The sequence below is a fragment of the Oncorhynchus kisutch genome, linkage group LG9 (genome assembly GCF_002021735.2).
Source record: "Oncorhynchus kisutch isolate 150728-3 linkage group LG9, Okis_V2, whole genome shotgun sequence".
Classification (NCBI taxonomy): Eukaryota; Metazoa; Chordata; class Actinopteri; order Salmoniformes; family Salmonidae; genus Oncorhynchus; species Oncorhynchus kisutch.
Window position 1 is genome coordinate 34239232 of NC_034182.2, and position 18195 is coordinate 34257426.

Here is an 18195-nt window from a genome sequence, read left to right on the forward strand (position 1 = left end):
CACGTGTAGACGTGTCCCAAATGCATTTAGAACAGGTAAAACAAAACAAAAGTACAGGCAGGGTAGCCTAGTGGTTAGAGTGTTGGACTAGTAACCTAAAGGTTGCGAGTTCAAACCCCCGAGCTGACAAGGTACAAATCTGTCGTTCTGCCCCTGAGCAGGCAGTTAACCCACTGTTCCTAGGCCGTCATTGAAAATAAGAATTTGTTCTTAACTGACTTGCCTGGTTAAATAAAGGTAAAATAAAATATTTCAAAAATTCACTCAATGTCCATGAAATAACATTACTCAGTTATATTTCCTGAGATTGTGGAATAGCCTGCCTGTGGTTGCCACTGCCTCTAGTCAAATAACACAGAATATTCATACACGCAGCTTGAAATTCTTATAGGGCATACAGTATGAATTAGGCATACTGTCAGATAATCAATACAAATATTTGTTCTGGTCCTCCGATTACAGCCAAAAAAACAGCAGTTGATAAAACTCCGGCAAGAGTCTCAGCATTCACTCTTAACATCTGCGTGCATTAGTCAAATTTCCAAGCAGGTTTTCTAGTGACTGATTCATGTCATAAAAATCCGTATGTGTCTCTTAGGACTTCATTTCACAGTAATTTCACATCTGTGTGCATCAGTCGTATGTTTAAGGCACGTCTCCTATTGACATTGAAGCATGATGTACGCAACAGCCTGAGTTGAGTAGATGGGTTAAAAACTTAACTTACATTGAATATCCCTTTGAACATGGTGAAGTTATTAGTTACACTTTGGATGGTGTATCAATACACCCAGGCACTACAAATATATAGGGGTCCTTCCTAACTCAGTTGCTGTAGAGGAAGGGAACCGCTCAGGGATTTCACCACGAGGCCAATGGAGACTTTACAACAGTTACATGGTTTATTGGCTGTGAAAGGAGAAACCTGAGGAAGGATCAACAACATTGTAGTTACTCCACAGCACTAACCTAAATGACAGAGTGAAAAGAAGGACGCTTGTACAAAATAAAAATATTCCAAAACATGCATCCTGTTTGCAACAAGGCACTAAAGTAATACTGCAACAAATGTGGTAAAGCAATTAACTTTTTGATCTGAAAACAAAGTGTTATTTTTTGTGTAAATCCAAAACAACACATTACTGAGTACCACTCTCCATATTTTCAAGCATAGTGGTGGCTGCATCATGTTATGGGTATGCTTGTAATCATTAAGGACTGGGGAGTTTTTCAGGATAAAAAATGTATTGAATGGAGCTAAGCACAGGCAAAATCCTGCTTCAGTCTGCTTTCCACCAGACACTGGGAGACTAATTCACCTTTCAGCAGGACAATAACTTAAAATACAAGGCCAACCAAGAAGAGAGTGAATTTCCTGAGTGGCCGAGTTACAGTTTTTACCTAAATCTTGACAGAGCTTGAACCAATTTGACAGCACTTGAAGACTTTTGAAAAGAATACATGGGCTGTGTTCAGTCCAGGAATAACTTTCATGTTAATATTCATATTATGTGCCTTAAGCGTCATATGTTGTGACACTTAACTTTCAGAGAAATTGTCACCGGATGATGTTTTGAGGCTGATAATGGGCTGCCTTGTTCACCCCCCTTCATAAAACTAAGACCAACTGGGTAGGTGTTACCAATATCTCCCACCTTGTTTCAGCCACATTGATTTCACCTATCCCATCAGATCCATGAAAGAAAGTAAAGAAGCTCAGAGGGGAGAGGGGAGGAAATTCTTTCTGGAATGAAACAGAGCCCCAGTCTCTGTCGCTCCCTACCTATTGAGCATGCCCCCTGGGCAGTAGCTGTAGCGCTGACAGCTTGATTAATTGGCATCATCAGTCCTATTGGATTCCTGATCGATCAGCACCGGTGAACACAGCTCAACAACACGGTCACCGCACTGGAGTACACTGTGGCTATGATTCTTTAGCCGGCTGTACAGAGGTCCATGTTGTTGATAACTCTCTGAACCATAGCTGGGGCTTAACAAATACAGAGTCATTCCTTCTCACAGCTGAGATACTTCATATATGGCGATGCTTTGTGGCATTGAGGATATAAACTACACATGAATCTGAAGGAGTAGCAGAAAGCCATCTAGTCCGTGGGTGTCAGTCTGGAATTGTCTCAACTGGTCTGGGAGCAGGATTCAGAAGTCTGCAGAGAAGCCCTATTACAGAGATGCCCCATTACAGGTTGACAAAAATCAGGGCAAAATTTCTCTACTGTGTTTGTATCTCTGTTGTAGAGAGAGAGGCTGGAGTTTCTGGCCTGTCGCAAGATAAATATGTGTGGCTTTCCCCAAGTCCTGCTAATGGAGTTTAAAGTCTCTGTGTGTGTGTGTGTGTGTGTGTGTGTGTGTGTGTGTGTGTGTGTGTGTGTGTGTGTGTGTGTGTGTGTGAGTGTGTGTGTGTGTGTGTGTGTGTGTGTGTGTGTGTGTGTGTGTGTGTGTGTGTGTGTGTGTGTGTGTGTGTGTGTGTGTGTGTGCGTGTGCGTGTGTGTAGGTTGAAGCGTTCCACGCTGCTCCTTGTGCCCCATGCCAGATGTTCTGATACAGTCCCCATAACAAGTAACATATTTTAGAAGCTGTGCATCTACAAGGCACCAGCGCCAGTCCATGCTAGTCCATGTCATCTGAGAGCCATGCCTTGGCCCTAGTTTACGATCCCCTGGCGGTCCCACTAATATCCCTCCATTTCCCTCTATCCCTCCTTACATCCGTCACTCCCTCCCACCCCTCCTTCCCTCCTTATGGAGTCAAATCAGCCTAATAGTCCAGCAATGAGCCTGTAGAGCCACTGTAATGAACCTATGCCTTGGGCACATGAAAAACATCATAAATCAATTTATGTAACCAAAATATAAGGTCAGTTGTAATGTATTATGTGGTAATGCAGCTGTAATCACTAAAAGGGAAAGTTCAAGTCAAGGTGGATTGGGCTCTCTCTTGCAGAGGGAATCTTTTCTCTGTGTCATTTTTCGTTATTCCCACATCTTGCTCTCATTGTCTGATTCAATTCTTCCCCCCATTGCTGTCTCCCTCTTGCTTTCTAAGTCTCTCCCTCTTTCTCTGTCATTTTCTCTAGTATCCTCCTTCCCTCCTTTCTCCCTCCCTCACTCTTGCCTTTTCCCCGGGAGACATGGGGTGTGTTAAAAGCGTGTGACATCCCCGTTGGGCGAGCAGCCCCAGAGTCAAGCTCCACCTCCCAGAGTCCCCGCCAGAGAAATGCCTCAGTCACAGCAGACACCTCATAGCTTTACCCAGGAGCCTCGGCAGCTGGGATGGTGGCCATTGTCTTACCCCTTACTATCACTAAAGCAGTATCTAACACAACAGTCAATACCCAACAAGAGTCTACAGCATTGTTATAGTCCTTGATTGAGAACACAGTACTGTGTGTTGTGATGGATGCCAGAGATGAATAAGTCGTATTAAATAGAAGAGAGCGTTGGTTACTGGTTTGGTGGAACGTTCATGGAATATTACCGTCACCCTCAGAACATTGGACTCATGAAACAAGTATAGAACGTTAACATGTTATGTTCTAAAAACATGGCAACCATGTTCTGTGTATGTTTTGGTGGGACATTGGTGGAATATTCTCCCAACACTCCAGAAAACTGGACACGAACGTTCTTGCAACGTCCCATGAAACGTGTCTAGAACATTAATGTTGTATATTCTGAGAAGATGATAACCACACTCTGGGTATGTTCTGTTTGGCATTAAGGGAATGTTCTCCTAACTAACGCAAAATGCTAAAAAGGTTCTTAGAAAGTTTTTGCTAACTTAGATAGAACGTTCCCCTTACTAACAGAAAACTGGCCACTCAAACATTAGGGTAACATTACGGGTAACATTACATGAACTTCCTCTCTCTCTACAATTGTTAGCTGGGCTAGCACCAATGTAGATGTACTTCGCTTTCTTCATTGCCTGCATGGAAATGCTACTCTCTCCACTCACTACACTGCATGTGCACAATAGAGAGTTGCCATGGAGCTCAAACACAATATCTAAATACGATTTTTTAGATGAGCTAACACAATCGCGATAAAACTTCAGATAATTGACGCCTGCGACTGAAATTCAACGCTTGTAAGATTGAGTGATCGCTCCGTCGTCGGTGTCACCGGCTTCCCAAAGGAATAAAATGTCAGAAAAACAGTTAGGGAAAGCATTTGCCAACATTAACATTTACCGGGCAGCATTTATCATCGTTAACATTAGCATCAGCACTTCAAAATCTTTGGGCTCTTCATGTGTTTCCTAGCAGGCATTTATAACAGGGTACTATATCCTTAGCAAGGGGTCCTTATGGTGTAGCCATGAGCTCTGTTTTGTGACACACATGCAAAACAAATGCCATAAAAAAAACACCTGAAATGTCAGGACCAAATGACTCGTCGTTTAATTGCTTGTGAGTTAACTCGGTCCCTGTGGTCGAGACGGGATGTTAAACGCCTTAAGCACTAATTATCTAAGGTAGCTAGCTATCTCATTACCCCCTTCAATATGCAAATGGCCTGTGGGCTTAGTGTTTTATGGCAATCACTGTTATTCAGAGGGCGGCCATCTTACATTGGGGTTGGAGAGGAGGCTTGATTATAACGAGTGAAACAACAACTGTAGCTAAATAATGACTGGGTTTTGAATTACTGAGTGGTTTTGTATATTACAGAAATAGAGTGTGTGTTTTTTTACTTGAATATATATGTTTGGGTCCAATATGAGATTGATTCGATTAACTGTAATTCAGGGCAGTGCTGTCATTCAGGACATTGCCTCAGCGATAGCCTTGATATGATGATAGCAATGAAACAAACTCATAAATTAGGAATGCTATAAGGCTTTTGAAAGAGTGCCCTGACAAAGAAAAGGGGCATTTCCAAATAACCATATCAGTGCAGTGAGGATACAGAGCTGTGTACAAACCACATAGCAAAAGCCAGGATGGAAAAAGCCTAGGTTGCAATCACTATCTATGTGATATGTCTACTTAGTTTTCAATCCTCCTGATTCCCGCCTTCAAGCAAAACTGAAGCAGGAAGTACCAGTGACTCTCTCAATAAGGAAGATGTCAGAAGATGCAGATGCTAAGCTACAGGACTGTTTTGCTATCACAGACTGGAGTATATTCTGGGATTCTTCCGATGACATTGAGGAATACACCACATCATTCACTAGCTTCATCAATAAGAGCATTGATGAAGTTGTCCCCACAGTGACCGTACATACATACCCAAACCAGAAACCATGGATTACAGGCAACATCCGCACTGAGCTAAAGGTTAGAGCTGCCGCTTTCAAGGAGCGGGACTCTAACCTGTACACTTACTCAACATCCCACAATGCCATCCGACGAAACATCAAACAGGCAAGGCGTCAATACAGGACTAAGATTGAATCGTACTACACCTGCAGGTAGTGGCAGGGCCGGAGGTGGCAGGGCTGAAAAACCTATTAAGGACTGCAAAGGGAAGCACAGCTGCGAGCTGCCCAGTGACACATGCCTACCAGACGAGCTAAATAACTTCTATGCTTGCTTTGAGGCAAGCAACACTGAAGCACGCATGAGAGCATCAGCTTTTCCGGACGACTGTGTGATCATGCTATCCGTAGCCGATCCGTAGTGAGTAAGACCTTTAAACAGGTCAACATTCACAAGGCTGCAGGGCCAGACGGATTACCACGACTTGTACTCTGAGCATGCGCTGACCAACTGGCAAGTGTCTTCACTGACATTTTCAACCTGCCCCTGACCGAGTCTGTAATACCAACATGTTCCAAGCAGACCACCATAGTCCCTGTACCCAAGAACACCAAGGTAACCTGCCTAAATGACAACCGGCCCGTACCACTCACGTCTGTAGCCATGAAGTGCTTTGAAAGGCTGGTCATGGCTCACATCAACACCATTATCCCAGAAATTTGCCCCACTCCAATTTGTATACCGCCCCAACAGATCCACAGTTGAGGCAATCTTTTTTGCACTCCACACTGCTCTTTCCCACCTGGGCAAACAGAACACTTATGTGAGAATGCTATTCAATGATTACAGCTCTGTGTTTAACACCATAGTGCCCTCAAAGCTCATCACTAAACTAAAGACCCTGGAACTAAACACCTCCCTCTACAACTGGATCCTGGACTTCTTGACGGAACGCCCCCAGGTAGTCAGGGTAGGTAACAACACATCTGCCACGCTGATCCTCAACACGGGGGAACCCTCAGGGGTGCATGATCAGTCCCCTCCTGTACTCCCTGTTTACCCATGACTGCATGGCCAAGCACGACTCCAACACCATCATTAAGTTTGACGACGACACAACAAGGCCTGATCACCAACAATGATGAGACAGCCTATAGTGAGGAGGTCAGAGACCTGGCAGTGTGGTGCCAAGATAACAACCTCTCCCTCAACGTGATCAAGACAAAGGAGATGATTGTGGACGACAGAAAAAGGAGGACCAAGCACGCCCTTGTTCTTTTCGACGGGGCTGTAGTGGAGCAGGTTGAGAGCTTCAAGTTCCTTGATGTCCACACCACCAACAAATTATCATGGTTTCAAACACACCAAGACAGTCATGAAGAGGGCATGCCAACGCCTATTTTCAGGATCCTCAAAAGGTTCTACAGCTGTATCATCGAGAGCATCCTGACTGGTTGCATCACTGCCTGGTGTGGCAACTGCTCGACCTCCGACCGCAAGGCACTACAGAGGGTAGTGCCTACGGCCTAGTACATTCCCGGGACCAACCTTCCTGCCATCCAGGACCTCTACACCAGGCGGTGTCAGAGGAAGGCCCTAACAATTGCCAAAGACTCCAGCCATCCTAGTCATAGACTGTTCTCTCTGCTACCGCACGGCAAGCACTACCGGAGTGCCAAGTCTGTTTTTTTCCCTCCTTTGTTTACTTTAGTAAATACTTTTTTAACACTTTTTTTTCTTAAAACGGAATTGTTGCTTATGGGCTTGTAAGTAAGCATTTCACTGTAAGGTCTACCTACACCTGTTGTATTTCCAAAATCATACCCAACTCATACAGTAGTCTAATATGATTCATGTCAGATCACAATGTTACATGACGGTGGTTTATTCTAAGAGCTGCATGTTTGGAGGAAACAATGTGTTCTGCTTAGCAGTCCCCCTCATCCAGGGCCGAGATCCCATGATTTTCTCTTCCAAAAGCTGGATGAGTTGAAGGCTATCTGGATGTTGTGTTGTGTGGAGGAGGCTAGAGGGAGGGCCAATCACTGCAGAGTAGCTGTTTGAAGATAACCTTTGTCCTGGCTCTGACTACCCCTAAGGTTTGCATTCACAATCCATTCTGAGTGAATAAGAGAGGAAGAAGGGAGTGAGTGTCAGAGAGAGAAAATGAGAGAGAGATAGATTTACTGTAGATATAGATTAGGCAGACAGACAGACAGACAGACAGGCAGGCAGGCAGGCAGGCAGGCAGGCAGGCAGGCAGGCAGGCAGGCAGGCAGGCAGGCAGGCAGGCAGGCAGGCAGGCAGGCAGGCAGGCAGGCAGGTAGACAGACACACAGACAGACAGACAGACAGACAGACAGACAGACAGACAGACAGACAGACAGACAGACAGACAGACAGACAGACAGACAGACAGACAGACAGACAGACAGACAGACAGACAGACAGACAGACAGACAGACAGACAGACAGACAGACAGAACAGCATTTGGACAGATGTTTATTACAAAGGCATTTTGTGGGGGAGAATCCAAATGAAATTCAGCAGGAGGATAATACAGGCTCCTTGTAGTGTGGCTGCCTCTCTTTGTATCTGGGTAGAAGCAATTATCATTGGAGTTACCTGCCACAATAGACCTACCTAGTAGTGGTGTGGTGAGCAATATGATTGTCCCTCATAGGAATATTTGCTATCACTTGCTAAAATCCTGTGATTGGTTTTCTGGACAATTGCTGATTATTTCCTTTCCATCTTTGGTGGTGGGCTGTAGCAAGCTATTGGCTTTAGTTTTCGAGATGATTAATCTCTGTCCAGGGAGGAGCTGGTTTTTACATATTGTGTATATTTTTTTATTCTGTTGGCAATGTCAATTCTTGCACATTTTTCCTAAATACTTACTTTTATGATGGCTAGCTGGATAGGCAAACGCTGCTGCGTACTAAACTGTAAACCAATCAAAGCTTGTGTACTATCCATGGTACTGTCTCTACTGATCGCGTCGGCCAATCACATTACCCGTACCTAAGGTAGTAGACAGCTAGTGACAGCTCAAGAGAGTTCTCGGTCCAACAAACTGATATCAGGTCATCTTATTGATTTGTAATCTAGCTAACTATTATTAAGTTATACAAATATTATACCATCAATGCAAGCTGTAAAATGACTCCCAATTTAGAATGCAGAAACCTTAGTAATGTAGATAGCTTGCTAGTTAAAACAAGTAGATATGCAGCTAGCTAGCAGGAACAGATAGCTTTATCACAAGCATGTCATTCCAGGACAAGGAACGTTTTAACCACCAGTTTATTCCAAGGAATAATTAAGACTATAAAAACATAAGGACAAGTAGTGTAAAGCTAATACTGTCACTACAGACCCTGGTTCGATTCCAGGCTGTATCACAACCGGCCGTGATTGGGAGTCCCATAGGGCGGCGCACAATTGGCCAGGCACTGTCCGGGTTAGGGTTTGGCTGGGGTAGGCCGTCATTGCAAATAATAATTTCTTCTTAACACCTCTACAGGATCGATGTCTCCCCCCGCAGGACGGTTGAGCTAACATAGGCTAATGGGATTAGCATGAGGTTGTAAGTAACAAGAACATTTCCCAGGACATATCTGATATAGGCAGAAAGCTTCAATTATTGTTAATCTAACTGAACCGTCCAATTTACAGTAGCTATTGCAGTGAAATAATAGCATACTATTGCTTGAGGAGAGTGCACAGTTATGAACTTGAAAATGTATTAATAAACCAATTTAGCACATTTGGGCAACATTTTGAACAGAAAACAGGACTGAATCAGTCCAAAACTTTGCACATACACTGCTCCCATCTAGTGGCCAAAATATAAATTGCGCCTAACCTGGAATAGTACATTATGGCCTTTCTCTTGCATTTAAAAAATTATGGGAAAAATAAAATGTGTTTTTCTTTGTATTATCTTTTACCAGATCTAATGTGATATGTTATCCTACATTAATTTCACATTTCTACAAACTTCAAAGTGTTTCCTTTCAAAAGGTATCAAAAGGTATCCTTGCTTCAGGTCCTGAGCTACAGGCAGTTAGATGTCATTTTAGGCAACATTTTAAAAAAAGGGTCCAATCCTTATTTATTTAACTGACTTGCCTAGATAAATAAATAGCTGGTTAATTCCACAAACTAACGTTTAACAAGGCACACCTGCTAATTTAAATGCCTTCCAGGTGACTACCTCATGAAGCTGGTTGGGAGAATGCCAAGAGTGTGCAAATTTGTCAATAAGGCAAAGGGTGGCAATTTGAAGATCTCAAATATAAAATATATTTTGACACTTTTTTGGTTACTACATGATACCATATGTGTTCTATCATAGTGTTGACGTCTTCACTATTATTCTACAATGTAGAAACTAGTAAAAATAAAGAAAAACCCTTGAATGAGTGAGTGTTCTAAAACTTTTGACCGGAAGTGGATATGATTGAATGTTCAATTAAGCCTGAAGCTAGTTACGTGAAATGAGACAATCATGCCAAGACATTATTCAAAATTGAATTAGCTGACAGGGAGATAGCTAATGAAACCTGCGCTAACAAACGTGTTACATTGTATAAAATATTCTGGGCCATCAGTGTTTCCTGCAACAGTGAGCTCTGGACAGACAGACACAGCTGTAGGCTATTTGTGCAAGGGATAAGAAGTAATCAGGTAGGCCTATTTTATGAATCTCAACCAGAACAGAGCATGACATTTATTCCCCCTTTCATGCTGAGCGGTTATCAAAAGGGAGAGAGCTGGAATGATTTTTCAAATAGGCTACGTTGAGGAACTCAATGGATGTAATAACAGTCTTGGTTTACTTGCTGTTTGAGGCTATGAAAAAATTACTTTGAGAAGTTCCACAGTGACGGTGAGTTAAGACAATCAGAAATAGTATCCCAAATGGGCACATTTATAGGCCTACACTTGTACGCAGGCCAGGTAGACTAGGCCCACTTCTATGCGTAATCAGGTTTGTGTCCTAACTCAAGATCGACAGGAGCGCTCCAAACAAAAGACAATGAATAAATTGACAACTCATACAGTAAATGGAATGAAATACACCCCCCAAAAACAATGTGTCCAATCCTACAATGACAATGGTAAGACTGTAATAATAATATATTGTATGCATTAAAAGAAATTACTGTAACCAAATAAACATGGTAGATTATGGTAAATTATTGTAATTAGTCCACTCAGACAGGCCTCCGCAATGGATTAGTCCACTCAGACAGGCCTCCGCAATGGATTAGTCCACTCAGACAGGCCTCCGCAATGGATTAGTCCACTCAGACAGGCCTCTACAATGGATTAGTCCACTCAGACAGGCCTCCGCAATGGATTAGTCCACTCAGACAGGCGTGAATCAGACAGGTGTCTTGTGTGCCACACATTTTGTAAATATATTTGCCACTGCTCAACAAAATAATCTTGGTCGACCAACAGCTGTACAACCAAACAATGGACCAGTCGACTAAATGGAGTCAGCACTAGTGCCAACAAATTGACCTGGTAATCAAAAGAATATTATAAATACAGAAAATCCCTCGACGTAGATCGATCAACTACACTGTTTTCAGTGTCGGCCCACCACCTACCTGTGCTTGTTTCTCTGATCGTGTGCATTCAGCATTTGTCTAACCACTCTCTCTCCACTCCTCCACCTGAGTAAGTCATTCTAATGGAATTACACACACTAGTGCATCCCGCTTCCCTCATGAATGCACTCCATCATCTCAATAACGTGAAAGACACGCTCTGACTCAAAGAAAGAGCGGAACAACCTGTGCTCTGGTACAGACTTGAACGATCTCTGAAAATGAGGTCTCATCCTTTCTTTCTCTCCTTTCCCTATTATCCCTTGTTCTCTTGCAACTTCAATTACACCACACTACATAGAGAACGAAAGAGAACAGGAAATAGGTAGATTTGCCACTAACCAAACCAATTGGCCTCTTTGTGCCTGTGAAGTTCAACTGTGTGTTGTTCGTCCAGGAACTCTTCAGGCCTTTGTCTGGCTTCTCTGGTTGCTCTGGGCGTTACCCCTAGGGAAGAGGAGGGTTATGGGGCTTGGAGTCTTTTCAGACTATATTGGGGCTCTCCTCGGTTATTTATTTATTTATACCCGTGGAAGTGGAGGCACTGAAAACAACTTCCCCCTCGTTTTTAGAAGGTTAAGTCACATAATCGTCTAGGTACATGCCTTTGTCTAATTCAATACTCTGAGAGGTGTCTTGATGCCTCTTTGTCTGGACCTCAAGCAGGCTGTGGGCCTTCAGACCGTGGTCCTATTTAAATATGTTTAACGTGCATCCTTCTATCCTTCCTTCCTGTCCTAACTTTTCCAGCCTTTTTTTTCTGAAGCTCATCCACCCCAAACTTCTCACAGAGGAATTTGTGACGATGGTGGTGAAATGGACTAATAGACAAAATCCTCTTGTGGAGGAATGTATTGGCCATCTCCTCCTTTTTAGCCCACAAGACTAATGTGAAATCACGATCCAGCAGCATTCTCTCCCTGATTTTAATTACATTTTTTTTCTACTGTGTATGGAGAGAGTCTAGGCAGGCAGGAGGGAGCAGCCGGGGTAGTTTTTTAGTTTACCCTCGAGTAAGCGGCCCTGCTAGGCTATAATCTGAAGTCAGACAAAATGGCACATTAGCTCTCTGGCCCACTCTCTCTAGCTACAGCCCTGGAGACTGCAACATAACGTCTGTCTGGTCTCTGTACAGGCTCTGGTTCTAACAGACAAGAGCTGAGCTACACTGGTTCTATAGAGATATCCAAAGGTCTGGAATCACAGCAGAATATCCCGTCCTCATCTACAGATGGTGGTGAGGGTTGGGCATGTGTATGTCTGTATTCTTAATGCGTATTCCAACAACACATTCATGTCATGAACCTAGAGAGGAGCATATGGCGTGTGCCATGTAAACAGCAGTATTTAGAGGGCAGACGTGTGCTATTCATGCCTCCCTGATGGTTATTGAGGGACAGGGTAAAACATTATTAGCTCTATATTCACTATAGCAGACAACACGGTGGGGTTCGGGCTAAAGACTGTCTTTACAGCTTTGCATACCTCTTTACGTACCTCAGGATGAGCAACATGCAAATGAAGATACTCTCGCCTGAAATGATTGAACAGAGAGGCCAGTCAGAATCATACAGATTTCAGTGGCAAACTATGGAAAGCATAGAATATGGTTTTCAAAAATAAGAAAATATGTTTATTGGTGTATGTGTAGGTATCCATTGTATTATGTGTGGTGTATGTATGTGTTGTACATATTTGCTCGTTCATTCAGAACATAGCCTGAACGCTGCAGTGCATTTCATCCAACGATTAAATTCCTATATAAAAGTGTATTCTTGGGGGATAATATTCTGTAGAGGAGCGATACTATTGATGTCATCATACTCGACTGAAAGGCACAATGCAGCAACTGCTGGAAGCTATAGCTTTAGCAAGCATTACATTTCCTAACTGTTTGTGTGGAGCGTTGCTACGTTTCATTAGCTTGTCTATAAACACACACACACCACACACACTTCACTGATTCCAAATTAAAATCTAGCGAGCAGTAGCATGTCAGCAGATTTGAGATATGGTCTTGGGGTGTAGTTTTAATGAATACTTAAGTGATGCAAAACACTTTAGCAGTATACACAACAACATAGACAAAAAAACTGGGATTGTCCATAGGTTTGCATTTTCTCCTTGGTTGTATTACATTCTGAGTCCTAAGTCTGGGAAGAACTGATTGATATACATTTCAGAGTGGCGGATGGAGGCAGACAATGTTTTTTTTAAAATTAAGTAAGTAGAATTTATTAGCATATCTGGACTTAAATGTATATATTTAAAACTGCAATATGTAACTTTTTGGGTGACACAATCACGTAGAAATGTGTATTGATGATCTGTCTTCATCATTAGGGAGGTTTCTGAGTCAGAGGTGAACAAGGTGATGAGCTCACTAAAGAACTCTAAAGCCAAAGATGTGTTTGGGTTGGACTGTACCTTTCTTAAAAACTACAAGGAGTCACTCATTGGGCCCATTACTAAGGACACCAACACATCTATTGGTCAGGGCGTGTTTCCAAGGGTCTGGAAGTCGGCCATAATAACAGCCATCTTTAAATCAGGTGACCCTACTGAAGTGAGTAACTACAGGCCCATTAGTATACTACCTGTGGTGTCGAAGGTTGTTGAAAAGTGTGTAGTAGAGCAACTGTTTGCCCACCTCAACGACAGCCCCTTCACATTACTCTCCACGCAGCTTGCCTTCAGAGCAAAACACTCCACAGAAACGTTCAACAGCTTTCTTCTGGAAAATGTGAAGTCCAAGATGGACAAAGGGGGCGATGTTGGGGCTGTGTTTCTGGACATAAGGAAGGCTTTTGATACTGTTAACCATGAGGTACTCATCACAAAATTGTCCAAGTTCAACTTTTCCCCCGATGCCTTGAGATCATACCTTGAAGGCAGAACCCAGTGTGTCAGAGTGAGCAATAAGCTGTCGCCCACTCTTAGCTATGATGTGGGTGTGCCCCAAGGGTCAATACTGGGGGCCCTCCTGTTCAGCCTGTACATTAATGATCTGCCTTCTGTCTGTACTGGGTCTGAAGTTCAAATGTATGCAGATGATACAGTGATATATGTGCATGCAAAGAGCAAACAACAAGCTGCACAAGAACTCACTACTGTAATGGTCCAGGTTACAAAGTGGCTCAGTGACTCATGTTTGCATCTCAATGTGAAAAAAACTGTCTGCATGTTCTTCACAAAGAGGGCAACTGATGTTACTGAGCCAGATGTCTATGTGTCAGGGGAGAAGCTCCAGGTGGTATCTGATTTTAAGTACCTTGGCATCATACTTGATTCCAACCCCTCTTTTAAAAAGCGGGTGAAAAAGGTAATTCAAATAACCAAATTCAAGCTATAAGAAATTGTTTGATTACAGAGGTAGCAATACTGTACTCCAAATCTATGATACTTCCTCACTTAACATACTGCTTGACTAGCTGGGCCCAAGCTTGCTGTACAACATTAAAACCCATTCAGTCTGTCTACAAACAGGCTCTCAAAGTGCTTGATAGGAAGCTCAATAGCCATCATCAGAAAGCATGAGCTCCTGAGATGGAAAAATCTTGTGCAATACATCAACGCATGTCTTGTAATCAATCCTAAATGGCCTGGCTCCCCCTCAACTCTGTACCTTTGTTAAACAGAAAGCCCAAACATATGGCAGCAGATCCACAAGGTCTGCCATGAGAGGTGACTGTATAGTTCCCTTAAGGAAAAGCATCTTTAGTCAATCTGCTTCCTCTGTGAGAGCTTCCCATGTTTGGAATACACTGCCATCAGACACACAACTGCACCACCTATCACACTTTCATTAAAAACATGGAGACATGGCTAAAGGCCAATCAGATTTGTGAACATAATCCCTAGTTTTGTATGGCCGCTTTCCATGTTGTCTGTAGCTTCTGACGTGTGGAAACACTGTTGCTTTTATGGATTTTGTCTTGCTGCTTTTTGTTCTATGTTGCTCTGTCTGTATGCTACGTCTTGATTGTCCTATGTTGCTCTGCTTGTGCTCACTGCTCATTGATTGTCTGTATTGTTATTGTAATTGTTTTTAATAACATGCCCAGGGACCGCGGATGAAAATTAACCGGCTGGCTAAAACCTGCACTTTTTCTGAAACGTTGATTAAATGTGCACTGTCCCTGTAAAAATAAAAAATAAACTCAACTAAAAAGTGTAAGAAGTGGTAGATATATTCTATGTGTGCTATTTCTATGCTTCCTGTTCTTAAGTTTCGTTTTTTTTGGCTTTAACTTTCAATTTTGTACATCAGCTTCAAACTGCTGAAAAACAATAGTTTTATTTATGGAAAATATATTTCACAGCGGTTTAGATTGTACAATGATTCTCTACACTATACTTTTAGCAACCAGGAAATGGCTGAGCGATTTCTGCGTAGTGCACCTTTAAAAGCATGCTCACAACATGGCGAAAACTACAATACTCTCTACTGTTCACTTAAAGCAAACACCACAACAAACATTTGACCCAATTGCAAACCTTTACAAAACACAGATCTACATCACAAAACTTCACAAAGACAGGCTGTATACCTCAATCTTCCTCACACATACATGATCCCATCTGCCTGTTAATGTCTCTGCTATTCAGAGTTACCTTGCTGAACTCTGAATGGTAAGAGCAACTATATCTATATTCTGTCCATTAAGTCATCTTCTCTCATCAGAGTGGGCTGGCTATTGAGTTGGATACACCCTGGCCTCTCGTATGTCTTCATTCTCAACCTGAGTGGTTATTGCTGTCAATTGCGGGGCCCCAACCAGCAGATGACTGATTGAAAGCAATATAGTTCACACTTTTCTGGATTGCTCACAATCCACTGAGACTGAGAGCTCCTCTCACTGATATAAAAGCAGGAATCCCGCAGCCTCACAATACAAATAAATGGTAATTGTGCACCCTTTAAAGTTGGCTTTCACCGCTGGGAGAAAAGTTCAAGTGCCACAGCAATCTCAATCCGTCTGGTTTGTAGAGGCACGTTAGGCTTTTATATGTGCTTTTGTATACCCAATGGAGTGTGTGTGTGTGTGTGTGTGTGTGTGTGTGTGTGTGTGTGTGTGTGTGTGTGTGTGTGTGTGTGTGTGTGTGTGTGTGTGTGTGTGTGTGTGTGTGTGTGTGTGTGTGTGTGTGTGTGTGCGTGCGTGCTTGCGTGCGTGCGTGCGTGCGTCGGCGCGCACCATTGTGTACGTGTTCAGTCTGTATCGTGCCTTAGAATCATCAAATCCCACATCACTGTCAGTCACAGACAAAACAGCAGTACGTGTGTCAGAGCAAGAGAGAAGGTGAAGAGATAGTCGACTTACCGGCCTGCGATGAGTCCCCTGTGGGGAGACAGAGAGAGAGAGGAGAGAGAGAGAAAAGATAGTTTAGTTCAAATCTCAAATCAAGACAACCCCGTTCACCCCCAACCCGACACAAATACAAGACGGATGACACCTGAGGAAGAGAGAGAGAAAGGCATGAAGACAGCAATTAACAACAGGACACATGTTCACAGAGCAACACACATACATTTGCTAATTGAGATTGGAAAAAACACACATTATTAAAGGTTGTTTCCGTTTTAGTCTTCCTTGTAAAAAATAGACAATATAACATCTGTCATCATCTCAAATGCACCTTCTTCTGTGGATAAGGAAAAAGACTCACACTCTCGTTTAAAATGGATTAGTGAGGACGTTTAGAGATGTCACTCCCTTACTGAGAAAAATATGCTATGTTTTTATTGTTGATGGTGCTCTTCCCATTGCTTGGAAATTGTGGCCAGCTATCACAGGACACTATCCTCAATTATTATACCCTCATCTGTGAATGACATGGCATAAAATGTTGACACGCCTGATATACCAGACGGCATATGCCAATGGAGTACGCCGAAGCAAGGAGAGAGTAGTATGTGTGAGAGAGGCAGAGAGATAAAGAAAGCCAAATAGATATAGAGAGAGGGGAGAGAGAGAGAGAGAGAGAGAGAGAGAGAGAGAGAGAGAGAGAGAGAGAAAGACAGAGCAAGAGAGAAAGGAGAGAAAGAGAGAAAGATGGAGAGAGAAAGCAAGATGGCTAAAGAAAGAGATTAAGTAAGGAGTGACTCAGCATAAAGTTGATTCCAGGTTGTGAGAGAGCTCATCTAGGGTTGGGTGGGTGTACGGAACTAGAGCAGACAGGCAGACCTAGTCTATTGGAAGATGAAAATAAAGAGAGAGAGAGAGAGAGTGAGAGAGAGACGGAGGAATCACTGTCCAACCAAGCATAGAGCTCAATATCAATATCTATGGGTCTGCAAAAGCTGGCACCAGCGTCTCCCCTCGGCTCTCAGCTCGATACATGAGAACCCAGCCCAGCGGAACCCAGCCCAGCGGAACACAGCCCAGCGGAACACAGCCCAGCCCTACACTCACTGGGCTCGCAACATATCCAATTAACATACTTTTTATTTTATTTTTATAAACGCGCATAGTTTCATCGGAAATATCAATCTGCTGCCGGATGAAATTCACAATTAGGGGGCGGGAGCAATTTTGAGCCAATTGGCAGATGTAAAGTGCTATATTTGGGGGGACCCCCCCCCCCCACTTTCTCCCGCATATGGGTGTGTGTGTTATGAAACACAGAAGGCTATACAATATCCTCCAGGTTCCCTGTGTCCATTAAGTAAGAGTGGTCATATTGTCTATCTGGCTGGTTTGCCCTTTATTTAAGGGTTTTAGGTCCCTCTCCAAACCTTACACATGAACGCTCACACAGACAGGCCAGCAGAGATCCCAAGCTCGACCAGTGGAGGCTGCTGAAGGGAGGACGGCTCATAATAGTGGCCGGAACAGAGTGAATGGATTGGCATCAAACACATGGATTCGGCTATTTTACCCACATCCGTTGCTGACAGGTGTATAAAATCGAGCACAAAGCCATGCAATCTCTATAGACAAACACTGGCAGTGGGTTGGTCTTACTGAAGAGTGCAGTGGCATTCAACGTGGCACCGAAATAGAATATCACCTTTCCAACAACTCAGTTGGTTCCATTCTGTGAGCTTTGTGGCCTACCACTTTATGACTGAGCCGTTATTGCTCCTAGTCTTCACAATAGCAGCACTTAAAGTTGACCGGTGCAGCTCTAGCAGGGCAAAAATGGGATGATATTACTTGTTGGAAAGGTGGCATCCTGTGACAGTGCCACGTCAGTAAGGCCTTTCTACTGCCAATGTTTGTCTATGGAGATTGCATGGCTGTGTGCTTGATTTTATACACCTTTCAGCAATGGGTGTGGCTGAAATAGACAAATCCACTATTTTGTGTCCACATACTTTTGTACAGTACATTCAGAATGTATTTAGA

General features: G+C 43.1%; 1 protein-coding gene across 10 annotated transcripts in view; it reads right to left on the reverse strand.

Moving 5' to 3' along the window:
- Positions 1 to 18195, reverse strand: part of LOC109896506 (neurexin-2) — a 1132408-nt gene that overhangs the window by 723005 nt on the left and 391208 nt on the right. For all 10 annotated transcript variants that reach the window (XM_031832475.1, XM_031832476.1, XM_031832477.1 and 7 more), the window contains exon 5: positions 16168 to 16185. In XM_031832475.1, the coding sequence (XP_031688335.1) occupies positions 16168 to 16185 (18 nt within the window). The remainder of the gene's footprint in view (positions 1 to 16167; positions 16186 to 18195) is intronic.